This window comes from Lethenteron reissneri, chromosome 33, assembly GCF_015708825.2.
Source record: "Lethenteron reissneri isolate LAM-NWPU_2019-01 chromosome 33, ASM1570882v1, whole genome shotgun sequence".
In the NCBI taxonomy this organism is placed as follows: Eukaryota; Metazoa; Chordata; class Hyperoartia; order Petromyzontiformes; family Petromyzontidae; genus Lethenteron; species Lethenteron reissneri.
In genome coordinates, this window is record NC_083811.1 from 14,335,316 (window position 1) to 14,352,972 (window position 17,657).

Consider the following 17,657-nt stretch of genomic DNA (forward strand, 5'->3'; position numbering starts at 1 on the left):
GTTGAGCTATAATTTGTGATAGCCAGGTCGCGTCTGAAAAACAGCTATATTGTATAGCTCACCGCCCCTTGCATTAAATAAAAATAGTTTAGGTTTATAGTTTAAGTTTAAATTGCGAGCGTGCGTCCGCCGCAGCCCCCTTGACCGCAGCGAACCGCCCGATGATCGAATCAGAACAGATCGTACCCTTCCCTGCAATAAAACAGGGGCTTAGATGTCCAAACACCAAATAGAAATAATATGTCCCATATTTCCCAATGATCGTCGTCAAGACGATGGCTGCCAGGGGATACGCGGCGCCTCAGCCGCAGCAAGCGTCGTTGGTGCCGGCCGACCCTCATGTGCCCAACGCGTCTAGAAATGTCACGCGACGATCTTGGCCCCCTCCCCCCCCCCCCCCTGGCACGCTCGCTCGAGTTTAATACGGGAAAGAAACCGGAGCTCAGCTGTCTGACGTTTTTGCAACGCTCTCATTCGTTCATCAATTCTGAAGTATACCCATCCTTATTTGCACGTTGTTTTTTTTAAAATTCAGCTTTCATAAGCGGATAATAGATTATTATTGACAGGTATGAGCGGTTATAACAGGGTATTACTTATATAGGGACGTAATGGGGTGTTGATGCATCGATTATTATGGTACTTAGGTTCATGATAACTGCATTATCGCATGGAGTTTGTATAAATCCTACCTTGAGGCTAATGGAGTGAACAAAACTATACAAACGAGGGAGACAAAAAAACAACAAGTAACATAAATGTGATGTTAAAAACAAGACTAAAATATTACTATTTTATTTTATTTAAATCCACCCAAACAAGGCCGTAATATATTAAAATATGCTCAAAATGTCCCCCCCAATATATTGCTATAAAATAGATTTCTGTTTGTATGATTGTGGTTATGGTTGTACTTTATGAATCCATAATCTCTGCCATTACATACAATGAATCCATCCTATGTGTTAGTGAATTGTTTTTTATTTGAGGCGGGAAATTCGTTTTCAAATTTAGATTTTTTTTTCTTTCTGGGGGGGGGGGCCCAGACCCCCTGGAAGATTTGGTGCCCCCCAATGTTGACTCCATGGCTACGGTCTTGGTATTTGAGGTAAAGAAACGGTGTTAGTGATGTCGGTGAAGGTGCAGCCCTGAAACGTATTCCTCACACGACTGCTGGCAGCAGGGCCTCCACTAGAGGCAGCTCTAAAGGGTATTTAGCCTACTCTTCCACGCCGGTGGTAGGAGTACTCACACTTTACCCCACCACACATGTCCTGCTAATCAACTAACTATGGTGTGCCCATTGTATACAGTATTGCCTAGTGGACAGCTGTGGTGGGGGGGGGGGATGTAAGATATAATTTACGTAAGATGTGATTTCGACTGCCGCACCAGGAGATCGAACCAGCGAACTCTCTGTTGCAAGCCACGGCAGAAGAATCCCTTTTGAGCGATACACTCGGCAAAGTTTCCGTGTCAGGGCGTGCGAACGTCCGTGCCCTCAAGCACGCACGGGAGTCCTCTATGTACGTGTGTATGTTGAACTTCTTTCGCGCCGTACGTAGCCAACCGTGCTAATCTGAGGAGTGGGGAAGCACGACAAACTAAACACAGAAGGCCGTTCTAAAGAAGTTCGTTTTTAATGTAGGCGATTTAAAAGTGCATAGCTCTAGTGGCTTCTTATAGCACGGTTGGCTACGTACGGCGCGAAAGAAGTTCAACATGCATAAATACATACAATATAGATACCCAAGCTTGCACAGGATCAGGTGATTAATCTCATATGGCGCTGCGTGTGGTGCAAGTGGTGGGGAGCGCTGCTGTAGCGAACCCGGCTACCTCGAGTTCGATTTCCGCTCATGGCCAACGCCAGTGATGATAATAATCTGAACCGGTCATGGGGCTCCCCTAGGTCGACTCAGCCTCAAATGAGTACCTGGTGTGGTGTTTAAACATGACCACTTGGAAGACAAGGGCAGCCGGGCGTGGTGCTGGCCACCAACCACCTCGTGTGCCGTGCCGGCCTTCATAGGTGCTACTCGCTAACAGCACTCGCCCCGACAGTCTGTTAAGCCTACACGGGGGGGGGGGGGGGGGGGGTCGTTGCCTTTGTCTCGGCGCAGGTGTTGCGGGCGCAGGTGTCGCGGGCGCAGGAGAGGAGTGGTCCGAGTGGAGCGTGTGCTCCTCGTCGTGCGGCGAGGGCTCCCAGGTGCGAGCCCGTGTCTGCCTCGCATCGTCCAAGTCGGCCGCGTGCTCCGGGCCGCTCCGCGAGATCCGCGTCTGCGACAGCTCCTCCGTGTGTCCCGGTGAGCCGCGCGCACTCAGCGGGACACGCGGACCGTGATCATCGCCGGCGTTCTCGTTCATTGCTCAATGGTTTAATGTGCCCATTCTATTGAGCGACTGCTGTGTCGCTATGTTGGTGCGGTCTGGGACTGTTGTTGTTTTTGCTGCCTTTGCCCAATCTTGACAACTTGTACTTATTTCACAAATGTATTTATTTATATTTAGTGATTTGTTTACCATTCGTCTATTTTGCACTATCGTTTGTTTTTTATTGTTTGTTGCTGACCCGCCCCTACTGGACATCTGTGTTAAGAGAGCTTTATAGCTCATCGGATTCCCCCTCCTGCAATCTAAATAAAGATTAATGATTCGGTATGATAACATGGTGAGTGCTCATTGTAAAACTTAATTAGCATTTTCCAACAAATAAAATGTTTTACAAGTCAATTAAGCTGAATAATTACCAGTGGAAAAAACATTTCTCCCGTCGGAGGTGAATATACATATATTTTCAACATGTAATTGTGGTTCTGTTTTTGTTAACTAAAATATAGTCCCGTGAATCATTCCCAACTTAATCTTACTTTGCTCCAAATATAACTGATGGCTGTGGCGGATAGTGATATCTCTGGGGTCTGAGTGCACTACCATTCATATAGCATTCGGATTATTTGTCTGCAGTGAAATGTGCTGATGGAGGTTGACCCTGAGTATGGCAGTTCACGGAGTGTGTGGGTGAGTGGGCCCTGTGTGTGTGTGTCAGTTCACGGAGTGTGTGGGTGAGTGGGTCCTGTGTGTGTGTGTGTGTCAGTTCACGGGGTGAGTGGGTGAGTGGGCCCTGTGTGTGTGTCAGTTCAGGGAGTGTGTGGGTGAGTGGGCCCTGTGTGTGTGTGTCAGTTCACGGAGTGTGTGGGTGAGTGGGTCCTGTGTGTGTGTGTCAGTTCACGGGGTGTGTGGGTGAGTGGGCCCTGTGTGTGTGTCAGTTCACGGAGTGTGTGGGTGAGTGGTCTTTGTGTGTGTGTGTCAGTTCACGGAGTGTGTGGGTGAGTGGGTCCTGTGTGTGTGTGACAGTTCACGGAGTGTGTGGGTGAGTGGGCCCTGTGTGTGTGTGTCAGTTCACGGGGTGTGTGGGTGAGTGGGCCCTGTGTGTGTGTGTCAGTTCACGGAGTGTGTGAGTGAGTGGTCTCTGTGTGTGTGTGTCAGTTCACGGAGTGTGTGGGTGAGTGGGCCCTGTGTGTGTGTCAGTTCACTGAGTGTGTGGGTGAGTGGTCTCTGTGTGTGTGTGTCAGTTCACGGAGTGTGTGGGTGAGTGGTCTCTGTGTGTGTGTGTCAATTCACGGAGTGTGTGGGTGAGTGGGCCCTGTGTGTGTGTGTCAGTTCACGGAGTGTGTGGCTGAGTGGTCTCTGTGTGTGTGTGTCAGTTCACGGAGTGTGTGGGTGAGTGGGCCCTGTGTGTGTGTATCAGTTCACGGGGTGTGTGGGTGAGTGGGCCCTGTGTGTGTGTGTCAGTTCACGGAGTGTGTGGCTGAGTGGGCCCTGTGTGTGTGTATCGCAGTACACAGAATGTGAGACTGGTTCCTGTGTGCGTGTATCGCAGTACACGACATGTGTGTGAGTGGCCCCTGTGTGTGCGCGTGTGGCTGTACACAGAATGTGTATGAGTGGGCCCTGTGTGCGTGTAGCGCAGTACACAGAATGTGTGTGAGTGGTCCTCGTGGGTGGGTTTCGTGTGTGGCAGTGCACGGAGTGTGGGGGGAGTGGTCCCCGTGGTCCCTCTGCTCCTACACGTGTGGCCGGGGCCTGCGCACTCGCATGCGCCACTGCTCCGTCCCCCAGCACGGGGGGAGCTCCTGCGAGGGGCCCTACAACCAGACCAAGGTTTGCAACATCGCCCTCTGCCCTGGTGAGCACCCCACATGTCTCAGCGTTTTGCATCGTGAGTCCGCCATGAAATAAAAATCAGATTAGTCCAGAAGCCATTTCTCCGCCACTGAAAATAGGAGACGGTTGTCATTGCCTTACGTGCGCTCTTCCCACAAACCTCCCGTGCTTGGAGCACTAAAAGGAATAACATGCCATTATGCTTTGTATTTTTAGGTTATTTTATATTCTTTGTCAGATGTAAATAGTATTCTGCCGAAGGGAGTATTTAATAGGAGCACACATCGAAAGTTAGAACGATTTTAAGTGAACCTTGTTGGTCTTGTGTATCCGTTTCTCTCACCCCTTCGGTGTTGCTGTCGATTCTTTGTCCTCCAAACCTCTTCCACCGTTTCAATTCAATTGAATATTCATTTGTTACACGGAAAATCTCCTTTAACCAGTTACCCAGCTAAATTCAATGGCAACAGTGTGCAGCAGCCACGAATTGGAAGTTAGAAGAGCCCAGCCAGCCAGAAAACTTGAAGCATGGGTTATTTGACAGTTCTATTAGTAAAAATTAATTGGAAATGGTTAATATCTAATTTAAATTTGATTGGTTAATCCTGAGATGTAATGACACCTATTTAAGAAGCCGGGTTAGGTGACACGTTTATTCTGACATCCTAGATTTAAATTCTGAATTTCCGGATCTCGTTCTGATCGCATTTGACATAGTTTCAAAATCAACGTTGTGTCTTACGGCTAAGTTTGGTTGCGAGAATAGTTCTTCAACTTTCCGGTAAGCTGAAACAATAATTGGTGCGTTAAACTCTTGTACGCTTGACAATTCAATTTGTTTGGCTGTGTCGGGTGGTGGAGGTTCTTAATAATGAAACAGGCCAGAACATGATGTGGCCTAACCCAAATATTTGTTATGAATCAGTCTGCCTAAGTTATGGTCTTCTTATTTTGAATGGCCCATAAAAAGCAACTGTCAGAGATTCAGGTCTAAGTGACTAAGCCAATCAACCACGTTGTCTGGGAGTAGATAATTGCAGATGCACCCATTCACGTGTATATTTGGGGCAGTGCGAAGTCACATGGTCCATGGGTTGGAGTTTGTAGCAGCAGACGCACACAGTGAGAGTCTTATTTTTCCACTTATGCATTTACGTATCCACATCTTCGGTGGATTGTGTGGATCCGGTTAAGCACTGCTCATCATTTCTGCGGAAGATATAATCTGGAGAGTCTGGTGGTGGGGTCGCTAACCTATTTTTATTTTACCTGGTAAGGCCCACTGAGCTATATAGCCTTTTTTTCAGAAGCAACTTGACCACAAACAATAGCTCAACGAAGTGGGTTATCACGTGGAAATTTATAGCAGCCATCGAACAATGACGATCACTGCATTGCACACTTTGGGATGCGCTTCTGTGGCCATCTCGATTAGGAAGCCCCTGGAGCTGCGCAATTTTTTTTATCATCTCGATTGAAAACTCATTTCTTAAAAATTGTTTTTGCATTTGGTTTGTTGTCGTTTCCCTGCACCTCCAATTAGTACGGTTGGCTACGTACAGTGCTAACAAATTTCAACATACATACTCTAAACGCACATCGATTCTAAATGTGGAGGGAAAACCGGAGGATACAAATCCACGAGACCACGGGGAAAGAAAACATGCAAACTCCAAATATACAGGCGTTGACAAGGTCGGGATCAAACCCAGACCGCTCCTACATAACCGGGGAGGTGGTTATTGCCTATAAAAGGTGGTCGAGGTGAAGTTGCAGCCCTGCAATGTCTGGCTGACGCCACTGCCGGCAAGGCCTCCATTGTTAGAGGGAGCTCTCGAGAGCCCAGCTAGAGAGTATTCTGCCATAGTTTTTTTTTTCCACTGGCCAGAAGTCTTGGAAGAGGTAGGAATACCCACACTTTACCCCACCAAATATACATTTCTATCACTATCTATTTAACTCAAGGGTCATGACATTATATATGTTTCTGAATAGAGTACACGTGCCATGGTGGAACCATCAGCACATTGGACTTCCAATCCAGAGTGTGTGTGTGTATGTATGTTGAACTTATTTCACACCATACGTAGCCAACCGTGCTAATCGGACGCGTGGGTTTGATCCCATCTCCTGGGGCAGCAGTTGAAACAATGGGGCAAGTTTCTCAAATCCCCCCCACAGCCTCTGTCTTCCAAGCCGTAAAAATGGGTATCATCACAGTCCAAAACCTCTGGCCAGCATAGAAGAGTAGGCCAATTACCCTATATCGGGGCTCTCTAGAGTCCCCTCTCGTTAAGGCCTTTTTTGCCACCAGTGGTGAGGGCCAACAATTGTAGGGCAGCGTCTTCACCTATTGCACTGTTTGTTTATTTAATATAGTATATTTTTTGTGTTTTATCAACTTGCAGGCATCTGTGCATCTGCATGTAGCTGCACTCACACAGCTACGTTAATGTTATCGGATAAACAAAGGAGAATACAATCTAAAAGTTTTGGTATATATAAATATTGTTCAAAATAGATTTGCACTTCAAATATATGCTTACGCAGCACTCGGAATGTTTTCATAATTTATAGCCAGTTGAACGGATAATATGCAGGCTGTTTAAAAGTTACGTTAATTTAGATAAATTTTATTCACGCGCTCATGGTTAATGGAATATTTTCTCTCGGGGCACCAAGAATAATGATCAGATAGCCCCCAACAACAAACAAATAAGAATGCTCGTTACCACGACCATAAGTACTGCCTTAAAAACAGTAAAGGTGGGAATTGAGAGTACGTTTTTCCCCTTTTATCTGGAAGGTGGGAATGCTTCAGAAAATACTCCCCCCCCCCCCCCCCCGTTTCCGCGTCTGCGAGAATCATTCTCCGACGACAACCACGTTGTAGGTCAGGCGGGGGGTGGAATTTGCAATGACAGAGCTGCTTCTTTTTTTGGAGGCGGAGGGAGGATGAGGCGAATGGGAGGGAGAACCTTCCAACGTTTTCCACCGCTCCGCAGATCGCCGCGATCAGAGACTGCCAAACGGTGGTTGTTGTGGGTAGAATTGAGAGCCCCCCCTTCCGCTCTGCCTGAGTGAACGTGAGGAAATGGACCACACAAGCGAGGATCAAGGAGAGGCGGTGTGTGGGAGCCACGGAAGATTGCACTAACGTGCCGGATGTACGCGCGTGTGTGTGTGTGACCCAAGTTCCATTCCCGCTCACGGCCAACATCAGTGGCGATAGTCTGAACCGGGACTGGGCCTTCCCTAGGTCGACTCAGCCTCAAATGAGTACCTGGTGGCGGTGTGTAAACATCGCCACTGGGGAGGCAAAGGGGGCCGGGCGTGGTGTTGGCCAACACCCCCCCCCCCCCCCTGCTTGTGCCGTGCCGGCCTTCATAGGTGCTCGCTAACAGCGCTTGCCACGACAGTCTGTTAAGGCTATACGGGAGATCTTTGTCTTTTTGTTTAAATGAATAGCTTAGGATTTTACCACTTCTATATATTTTGTACGAAGCTGTGTTTTTTTATCAAGTCAGCTGCACAACAGTTTATGGAGAATCGTTACTCGGGCTCTTGACATAAGTGGATGATGCAGGTTTGCTCCTGACAATCTTTGTTTTGGGCATTATAGTCATTTGGCGGCCAACGCTGGGTCAGGGACTGAGCCTTCAGGTGAGCTTTCATAAAACAAAGTTAATGCTATTGGTTAGAAGCGGCAATCATGTATAAAGTTATTGTGTCTGTCGGAATAGAAAATCTAGTCATGTGCACCGTGTGCAAAACACAGGGGTTGTGAGATGAAGCTCAATATATTTATTTTATTACCAGGGCAGGTTTGATTAAAGTGTATTTTAACATGATGTATCTGACAAGCAAGGTCTTTGCAATTTTCTCTTAATGGCTTTATCTCTTCCTCTCTGTTGCCAACATATGTACTTTTTACAGTCGCTTTGAGAGTGCAGTTTGGCATTCAGCGGTCCTTGTGTGTGCGTGTTGCGGTTTACAGCTGAAACGGCTATGAAACGGTTGCGTACGCGCTGTAGGGCCACGCTCCACGGAGGCGAGCTCCCGGAGCGCGGCTCAGTCCCAGGGCCTCCGCTGTTCTCCTCCAGTGAGCACTTCTCCAAGTGCATGGCCCATAACCCGTGTTGCACGCGCGTCAGTGTGTTAACATTTCGTCGGATACATATGCGTGGCAGTTATATTTCATAGCCCATTAGGCATTTTCCCAAGCATTGAGTGTTTTTTTTATGAGTTATTTAAAATAACTGTTAAGTGTAATTGTGCCCCAAAGCGCACATGTGCTTAGGCGCATTAGCCCTGGAAATTGGCGGGGTAGGTTTTGGTAGCGGTCGGCTTTTGGGGATTGTTTGGTTGTTGTGGAACGGCGAGGCTACAAGCACGGGGACGGGCAGGAAGTTACCGCCGACAAAGGCTCTCTGAGAACCGCAACGCCGTTTTATCCAGTCACAGGACAGTGGTATTTTTGCGAATCTTCAGCGTCAACTGAATCACATTTGCCCACTAATTAAAAATGATTGTTCAACTGATGCTCATTTATAGGTACTCGCATATTGTTGCTCGCGGATATTCTTCAGAGAATGCAAATAAAATCAGTTTGTCCTCCCCGTGACATGCCGGGCAGGTCATTGAGCCAGCGCGTGCCGAAGCCAGCCAAATACAAATTTTTAAAGGATTATGCGGGTGGGAGCCAAAATTGTGTTTTTTTTCCACATGTATCTTTTTTTTGACTCGGTCGGACATACGCTATCTCTGTAGGCGAGATAAAATGTATTTTTCTTATCAATGACAGAGAACATCACTCTATCCCACAAGATGTGCAGGCACGCAACGGAGTGCTTATGATTATGCTGTAAAATGTAAAAGTAACATTGCACAATTCTCCATTTTATTATTTGTTTGAATAATGTGCCTCAGAGTGTTCATGTTCATGTACCATGAACTTTAGTTGTTAGGCCTTTCCTAATTAATTACGTCACGTGTTTCCTCCCTGGTCACCATTTTCCAACCAATATAAATTGAACAACAGCGTTCCTCACTGCTAATAAAAAGTTAAGTGAAAGCATTACAAAGTTTTCCCTTGAACAATACACGACCCCGCCGTGTTCTGTGCAAAAATGGGGGCGCATGGCTGTGCGCATGTGTCTATGATGAAAAAGAATAAGAATAGGTTTTACCCTTTCTAGAAATTAAACAGGAGTTTAGATGTTTAAACACCAAATACATCTCTTTTGCAAGGCATTAAGTCTGCATGAACGTACATACTTGTGGCAAAAGACAATGCATGCATTACCAGAGTGTTTGTTTACATGTTTGCCACAAGTGTGTGCTTAATGCAGACTTGATGCCTTGCAAAATATATCTATTTGGTGTTTGAACATCTTAACACCTCCCGTTTTATTGCCAGCGAGAGTAAAACCTCTTTCTTCGTCATTGTTGATTCTGCCAAAAAGCTCCCCTCAGTACAAGTGCACGTTGAACTTCTTCCACCCCATACGCAGCCAACCAATCAGAGGTGTGAAAGGCATTCAACGTCAGCACGCACGCACAGCCTAGACTGGAGTACCACGGCGGCGTTCCTGGCGTGTGCGCGCGACCCCGACCGCGATGCCGTGTGGTGCCACAGTAGATGGGCAGTGGGCAGACTGGTCCAAGTGGAGCGCCTGCTCCGTGACGTGCGAGAACGGCACGCAGCAGAGGAGCCGCGAGTGCGTGGGGCCCATCTACGGAGGCACGGAGTGCGTGGGTGCCGGGACCGAGAACAGGCGGTGCGACAACAACCTCTGCCCAGGTGCGCCTTCACCCACCAAGCACCACCTCATGCCCACTCCGTGAAGGGCAGTGCCCTTTACTCGAGCAGCCCGCAATCAGAAAGTCGCCAGAGTTTGTATTCCTTTCTGGAGGTTGGCTCGGCCCATCATCCCCTCCAGGGTCAATAATAATAAATACTGTACTCGTTTGAGGGGAAGCCAAGATTGGCTGTTTTTACAGATAAAACTCGCCCCCGCCAGATGAATGAGGAATTTCCACCACTGGCTCAAGGCTATCAACTGGGAATGATTAGTGCCTCAATGCGCGTTTGGAGAAAAAAATAACTCTGACTTGAATGTTGGAACATTTCTAAATCTGCGGGAAGACAGAAGAGGTGGAAACGATGTTAGAATTTATATTGTTACGTGCACAATTTTCTTGCATGGAAATAAGACATTTTTGTAACACTGCTTGCATCTTCGCAAGCGTTTTCATCGTTTAAAAGTGAACATTGGCGTGGTCGTATTTTTAGCATGGAAGAAAAAAAAAATATCGAGGCAAAGGGTGTGCAAATCCAAAAACCCCACAATATCCCCCCCCCAGAACATAAACTAAGCAGATCTAATTATTGGAAGCTGTGTGTCTTCAGCATTGATGTACAGAAAAAGCGTAAATGTCAGCATTGCAGATATGCAACGAAGTATTGACCCAAAGGCATGGTTCATTAGTGTGAGTCTTCTGCTTTCTCAATTACTCTGCTTTGATCTTAATACAGACACCGTTATACTGATAATTTGTCGCAGTCCTTTCAGAATATATAAACGAGAGTAAATATGAGCAGCAGGCAAACAGTATGTCGCGGTTAAAAGGTTGCAATGACAGTTTTTGGTTAATGTTAAAGCCCCTTGTTTTAACTAAGCCGGACCGTTATGCAATGGTAAACATTGCAGCTGGTAATTGGTAGCGGCCATTTATTTATAACCAGCTAAGAGCTGAATTTTACGATTGGCAATTTTGGAGCGAGGGGTGGTAATGCGGCGATGAGGTCTGCCGCAGCGCGTTACATTAAATATCCGTGTAGCTTTGAGACAGCGGATTAAACATTGATGATTCCGTGCACCGCTTGCATCGATGGTTGTCTTTCAAATGCGGCGCTGTCTCTTGTTCCCAAGGGGACTGGGAATGCATCACACCTTTTGTGGTTTTTCACCAGAATGATTCCCAATCTCTTGGGCCTCACTGTTTTTTGCCGTCCGTAAACATCGCGACATCCAATCCCACGCCTGGTGCTCGAGACGAGGCTCAGACGCCTCGATCGCGAACACGTTTGGATTGCACGCATCGCGCGCGCATCCCGCGCAACTTCCAACGCGTTACTCCAGTCTGCAATCTTGGATCTGTACATAGCAGATGTTTTGTATCCAAATTGCTCACGATATAAATATTGAAATATATATGAGGTAACATACGTTTGATAGATTCCCACAAAATGAAAGTGATGTTCAACACTAACGGCGCTCGTTTAACTCTTTGAGAAACGTGTCTGCTGCTTCTGTTGCTGCTGTTGTTGCTACTGATGCTCCTGTTACCACTGCTGCTGCTACTGATGCTGTTGTTGCTACTGATGCTCCTCTTGCCACTGCTGCTGCTACTGATGCTGTTGTTGCTACTGATGCTCCTGTTGCCACTGCTGTTGCTACTGATGCTGTTGTTGCTACTGATGCTCCTCTTGCCACTGCTGCTGCTACTGATGCTGTTGTTGCTACTGATGCTCCTCTCGCCACTGCTGTAGCTACTGATGCTGTTGTTGCTACTGATGCTCCTGTTGCTGCTGTTGTTGCTACTGATGCTGTTGTTGCTACTGATGCTGCTGTTGCCACTGCTGCTGCTACTGATGCTGTTGTTGCTACTGATGCTCCTGTTGCCACTGCTGCTGCTACTGATGCTGTTGTTGCTACTGATGCTCCTCTTTAGTCACTGTTGTTGCTACTGATGCTCCTCTTGCAACTGCTGCTGCTACTGATGCTGTTGTTGCTACTGATGCTACTGTTGCCGCTGCTGCCGCTGTTGCCACTGTTGCTTCTGTTGTTGCCGTCGTTGCCGCTGCCGCCACGACTGCTCCTGCTGCTGGCGACAGTGGACGGCCGCTGGGGCGTGTGGGCGGCTTGGGGGGAGTGCTCCGCCACCTGCGACGGTGGCCTGCGGTGGCGACAGCGCAAGTGCTGGGGCCCCTTCCACGGCGGCCGCCTGTGCCAGGGCGGCGACAAGGAGCCTGCCAACTGCACCAACCCGAGATGTCCAGGTGTGCTCACGCTCTCAAAGTAACGGAACACTTTTTGTCACAATTATTATTGCTACATAGCCGGGGTTTTTTGGGTTTTCTCCAGAAGCGACCTTCCCACAGCAAATGATGAGGCCAGTGATTGTCACGGTTGGCCTCACTGGATGGTGCGCGAGGAATTAAACGTGCTTGTATGTACGTACATGTGGAATGTATAGCGGCCAAATACTTCGAACGCCACATTGATTCTAAATGTGGAGGGAAAAACTGGACCTGGAGAAAAATCCACGTGACCACAGGGAGAGAGAGAGACGCAAACTCCAAATATACAGCAGCAGGTGCCAGGGGTCGGGATTCGAACCCACGATCTTCTGCATACCAGACGAGGTAGTTAACATCTCCTAGCCACCGTGATGATGATGAGAGAGAGATACACAGTTAGTCGGTCGTGTGTGTTGGGCAAATGTGGATACACTCCTATCTCCTACAAGATGTCTGACCAGTGGTGGAAGAGTAGGCCGAATACCCCAGAGAGCGGGGCCCTCTCTCAAGATCCCTGGAGTGGGAGGCCTTTCTGGCAGCAGGTCGTGTGAGGAAGGCAATGAAGGGCTGCACCTTTACCTTTAGCTGGGATGAATGTGTTTCAGTGTCAGCGTTTGAAACGTGCTTATTTTTTTATTAGTGTCAACTGCACAGATACTGTTGATCAAGCTATATGGCCTGATCAACCAATAACTACTGGACAGACAGAAGCCATTCATGACCGGTGTGAATTCCAAAGGCAGGGTTGTCGGAGTTGCAGCAAGTTTGCTTGAGAATTTGCTGTTCACCGCTGCAACCGCATGATTTAGGACCATGTAATCAGTGCCCTAGCTCCATGATACCACTGACCAAACCAAGGTTTAAGAGAGCACCTCACCTCATCTTAATTCCCGTTGGGCCTGGTTCACGTTTTTTTTTTGCGAGCGTTTTTTTTTTTTATCAAAAACGTAGAAGCCTCACGGCCTCATTTACAAGAGGCACAAACATGCATCTGTTTTTGCAACATTATATGAAGGGGCATTGATGCAATTTCTGTGTAGACGGGATGCCGTTGGCTCTATCACTTTTTTATTTACACCGTAATAATCAAATCCGTGGGAGTTATTCGGGAGGGGGGGGGGACTTATTCACCTGTTTCTGCGTCGGTTTGTTGTTGTTGTTGTTGTTCCGTGTGAGACGGGAGACGCCGCAGTGCTGCCAGGTTGGGGGTAATGGGGGAAGCCAGATACCTCGAGGCAATTAAGAGCAAGCGTTGATTTAAAGGAAATATTAAAATTGCACGCAGCAACTGCATTACTTCACGGGACACTTTAATTAAAAAAACGTAAACATCGAACAAATTGCTTTCTATCAGTGCTTGTTAATTATTAATTTTAGTATTCTAATTTAAAGGGAAATGCATCTTGATATATTTTGCATTTACTTAGATGGTTAAATAGCGGACACATGAATCTTAATTTTATTGTTTGAAAAAATATATATGATAATTTTATATTATTTTTGCAAGTTTAAATTGTTGTTGAAGTGTAAAAATGTACGCTCTTTTTGGTTTACCGATTTACATATTCTGCTAGTGCTGTTGTTTTATTGTAAATTTAAATTACAGATAAATAACACCGATAATTAATAAACGTCAATCCTATTCATATTATTTGTTCTTTCGGTAAAGTCATGTAGAAGGGAAATAATTAAATAATAAAATACATAATAAGATTATGTTTATTATTATTTTATTAATCCATGCAGTCACGAAAGCTTTAAATCGGAACGTTAATCCTGCCTATACTTAAGATAATTTATGCAAGGGAGTGGGAGTACACTTTGACATGATAAGTTATTTTGGTTCTGAATATTATGCAAACCACTTTTTTATGTAACTGTTTGGATGATAAGATTGACCCAGCAAAGGGTCGACAATGTGACCCAATTAGGACCGCCTCACAACTTGTTTGACTAATCACCATGTGTTCTATACTCAGCCGATTTATTTAGAAGGCGTTTCAAATTAATTAATAACTCGAAATGGGTAATTATATTTTTAACTGTTGAAAAATATACGTGCATTGCACACTAAAGCTGCAAATGTATCAGGAACTATTCAGATGATGAATCGTCCAGTGGCACGCAGGGACGGCCACATTCATTGTCCCACATTGAGTTATGAAAGTCGGCAGGATAATTCCTGGTTGGAGAGAATTGTAATTTGTATTTGCTACTTCATTTCCCAAAACATTTAAACCCGATATATGAGGGTGCCTTAACTGTGGGGCTGCTGCTGTTATTGTTCACTTACTTTGTGTGCTGGGAAACAAAAGAACTGCACATAATGTTAATTAATATTGTGGCTTCAAAATAAAAATATAGAATACGCTATTTTTTTCTGGCAATGGCATGTTTTTCATTAAATAGAGAGGCCAGTGGACAAAAAGAGTAGGAGACTACATTTCACTCCATGAGGCATGGTGATTTCTGATGCCCGTTTTTTTTGGGGGGCATATGATTAGTTATTTAATAGTAGCTATTTGGTGACAAACTCATCGATACTCAAACAATATTATGACTAAGTTATCTTACTTTGTGGCCTCCCACTGCATAGGAGAAACTGGTCAACGCCTCAGTGTTGGTTTCGCGAAAGCTCTTATGCCTGCTCTCCGTGCAGACAGGGTCCACACCAGTGGCTCATCACTCCCAACAGTGTAGACCGTAGCCCTGATGACGTGTCGGTGCATGGCCTTGTCTAGATCGCTGGTGGGAATGAGACTAGAAAAAGGACAGAAGGCCACCTCATATTTAAACTCAATTCTATGCAGAGCTATGCAGAAGGGCCATTGTCTGAAAAGGTCACCTATTTTATGTATATTTTTTTATTTTAAAGCCACAGTGTTATTGCTTGTTAATGTGTTGAGTTTTTTGTAATTGTGCTCGTGCACCACTGCCAATGAAGCAGCAGCAGGAGCTCCATCGCCAAATAATTTGACAGCAAAAAAAACTGTTGGTCACGTAATAGACATAGGTTCACATTAAATAACAAGGTGGAATCAATTCTCTCGTATTTACGTAACACCATGTTGCGTAATAATTAGAATGCATTATGAATCCGATGAATGAGAATTTGATTTTATTGGTGGTTCGCATCAGATCAGCTTGGAATCACGTTGGGGCCTGATGGAGTCCTATGTGATCAGGGTCATTCATATGGAAGCCACGCACCCTCACTAGTTACTTGGTTGGTGTCCTTACTGTCGTGATTCAGCCCTTAAATGATCACTTATTGTGGGCATCAACCATAGCTAAATAAAAAAAACAGTCGATTGCACATGCTGGGTTCTAAATCATGGAAGTCTAATTATAACCCCGATTTATGAATAACGGTATTTGCCGCATATAACGAGGTTAGTAAATACATTTTGTCTTCTGTTTGGCAATGTATGCAGAGCCCTATGAGATGTGTGCCGAAGAGGTGAGCGCTTCCATCTTGTGGAAGGAGACTGAAGCCCAGAGTGTAGCAGTGAGCCGATGTCCACCAGATGCCACAGGTACACACACCACTGGCACCATGAACACCAGATGACACAGGTACACACACCACTGGCACCATGAACACCAGATGACACAGGTACACACACCACTGGCACCATGAACACCAGATGACACAGGTGCACACACCACTGGCACCATGAACACCAGATGCCACAAGTACACACACCACTGGCACCATGAACACCAGATGACACAGGTACACACACCACTGGCACCATGAACACCAGATGCCACAGGTACACACACCACTGGCACCATGAACACCAGATGACACAGGTACACACACCACTGGCACCATGAACACCAGATGACACAGGTACACACACCACTGGCACCATGAACACCAGATGACACAGGTACACACACCACTGGCACCATGAACACCAGATGACACAGGTACACACACCACTGGCACCATGAACACCAGATGACACAGGTACACACACCACTGGCACCATGAACACCAGATGACACAGGTACACACACCACTGGAACCATGAATACCAGATGACACAGGTACACACACCACTGGCACCATGAACACCAGATGACACAGGTACACACACCACTGGCACCATGAACACCAGATGACACAGGTACACACACCACTGGCACCATGAACACCAGATGACACAGGTACACACCCCACTGGTACCATGAACACCAGATGACACAGGTACACACACCACTGGCACCATGAACACCAGATGACACAGGTACACACACCACTGACACCATGAACACCAGATGCCACAGGTACACACCCCACTGACACCATGAACACCAGATGACACAGGTACACACACCACGGACACCATGAACACCAGATGACACAGGTACACACCCCACTGGCACCAGGAACACCAGATGACACAGGTACACACACCACTGGCACCATGAACACCAGATGACACAGGTACACACACCACTGGCACCATGAACACCAGATGACACAGGTACACACACCACGGACACCATGAACACCAGATGACACAGGTACACACCCCACTGGCACCAGGAACACCAGATGACACAGGTATACACACCACTGGCACCATGAACACCAGATGACACAGGTACACACACCACTGGCACCATGAACACCAGATGGCACAAGTACACACACCACTGGCACCATGAACACCAGATGACACAGGTACACACACCACTGGCACCATGAACACCAGATGACACAGGTACACACACCACTGGCACCATGAACACCAGATGACACAGGTACACACACCACTGGCACCATGAACACCAGATGACACAGGTACACACACCACTGGAACCATAAAGTCCGCGTGATCTGGAGTGTTCTACACACCGTTTAGCATAAGTTTCTTAAATCCCTCGCAACTCTGTCCACCCAGCAGTTGAAATGAGTACGTACACCAGAGTTAAGTCGATCAGCAGGTCAAGTGTGGTGAGGGAGAGCATGGGTTCTCCCACATCTTCCAAGGGTATCTGACCAGTTTGGAAGAGTAGGCCAAATGCCCTTCAAGATGGCTCCAGAGAGCTCCCTCCAGTGGAGTTCTTTCCACCAGCGGTGGCGTCAACAAGCACTTGCAGGGCTGCTCCTGTGCCTACACCGATTTTAAAATGTAAATTTGTGTTTTCTATGAACGAATTCAAAACATAAATATACAACCCTTTTTTAATTTCTTATGTGTTGGGAACGGCTGTTTGTTTGAACCTGAAATTTCCAAGGTATATCATGAAGTGCGCAAATCAAGTCTCCTTTTTTTGTTATTTACCTTCCAGGAATAAATAGGCATCCGGCACGTACTGAATTATAAGCTAGCATCATAACAAGACAAACGACACGTACAGAATATAAACTAGCATCATAACAAGACAA

The 17,657-nt window shown here is 46.5% G+C and overlaps 1 protein-coding gene across 6 annotated transcripts in view; it reads left to right on the top strand.

The window, feature by feature from the left end:
- The window catches only part of LOC133350367 (adhesion G protein-coupled receptor B1-like), a 196,710-nt gene that overhangs the window by 84,196 nt on the left and 94,857 nt on the right, over nucleotides 1–17,657 (top strand). For 5 of the 6 annotated variants that reach the window (XM_061564674.1, XM_061564679.1, XM_061564677.1 and 2 more), the window contains exons 5-9: nucleotides 2,124–2,306; nucleotides 4,025–4,189; nucleotides 9,806–9,970; nucleotides 12,068–12,232; nucleotides 15,688–15,789. In XM_061564674.1, coding sequence (XP_061420658.1) covers nucleotides 2,124–2,306; nucleotides 4,025–4,189; nucleotides 9,806–9,970; nucleotides 12,068–12,232; nucleotides 15,688–15,789 — 780 coding nt within the window. The remainder of the gene's footprint in view (nucleotides 1–2,123; nucleotides 2,307–4,024; nucleotides 4,190–9,805; nucleotides 9,971–12,067; nucleotides 12,233–15,687; nucleotides 15,790–17,657) is intronic. The other variant, XM_061564676.1, reaches the window with a different exon arrangement.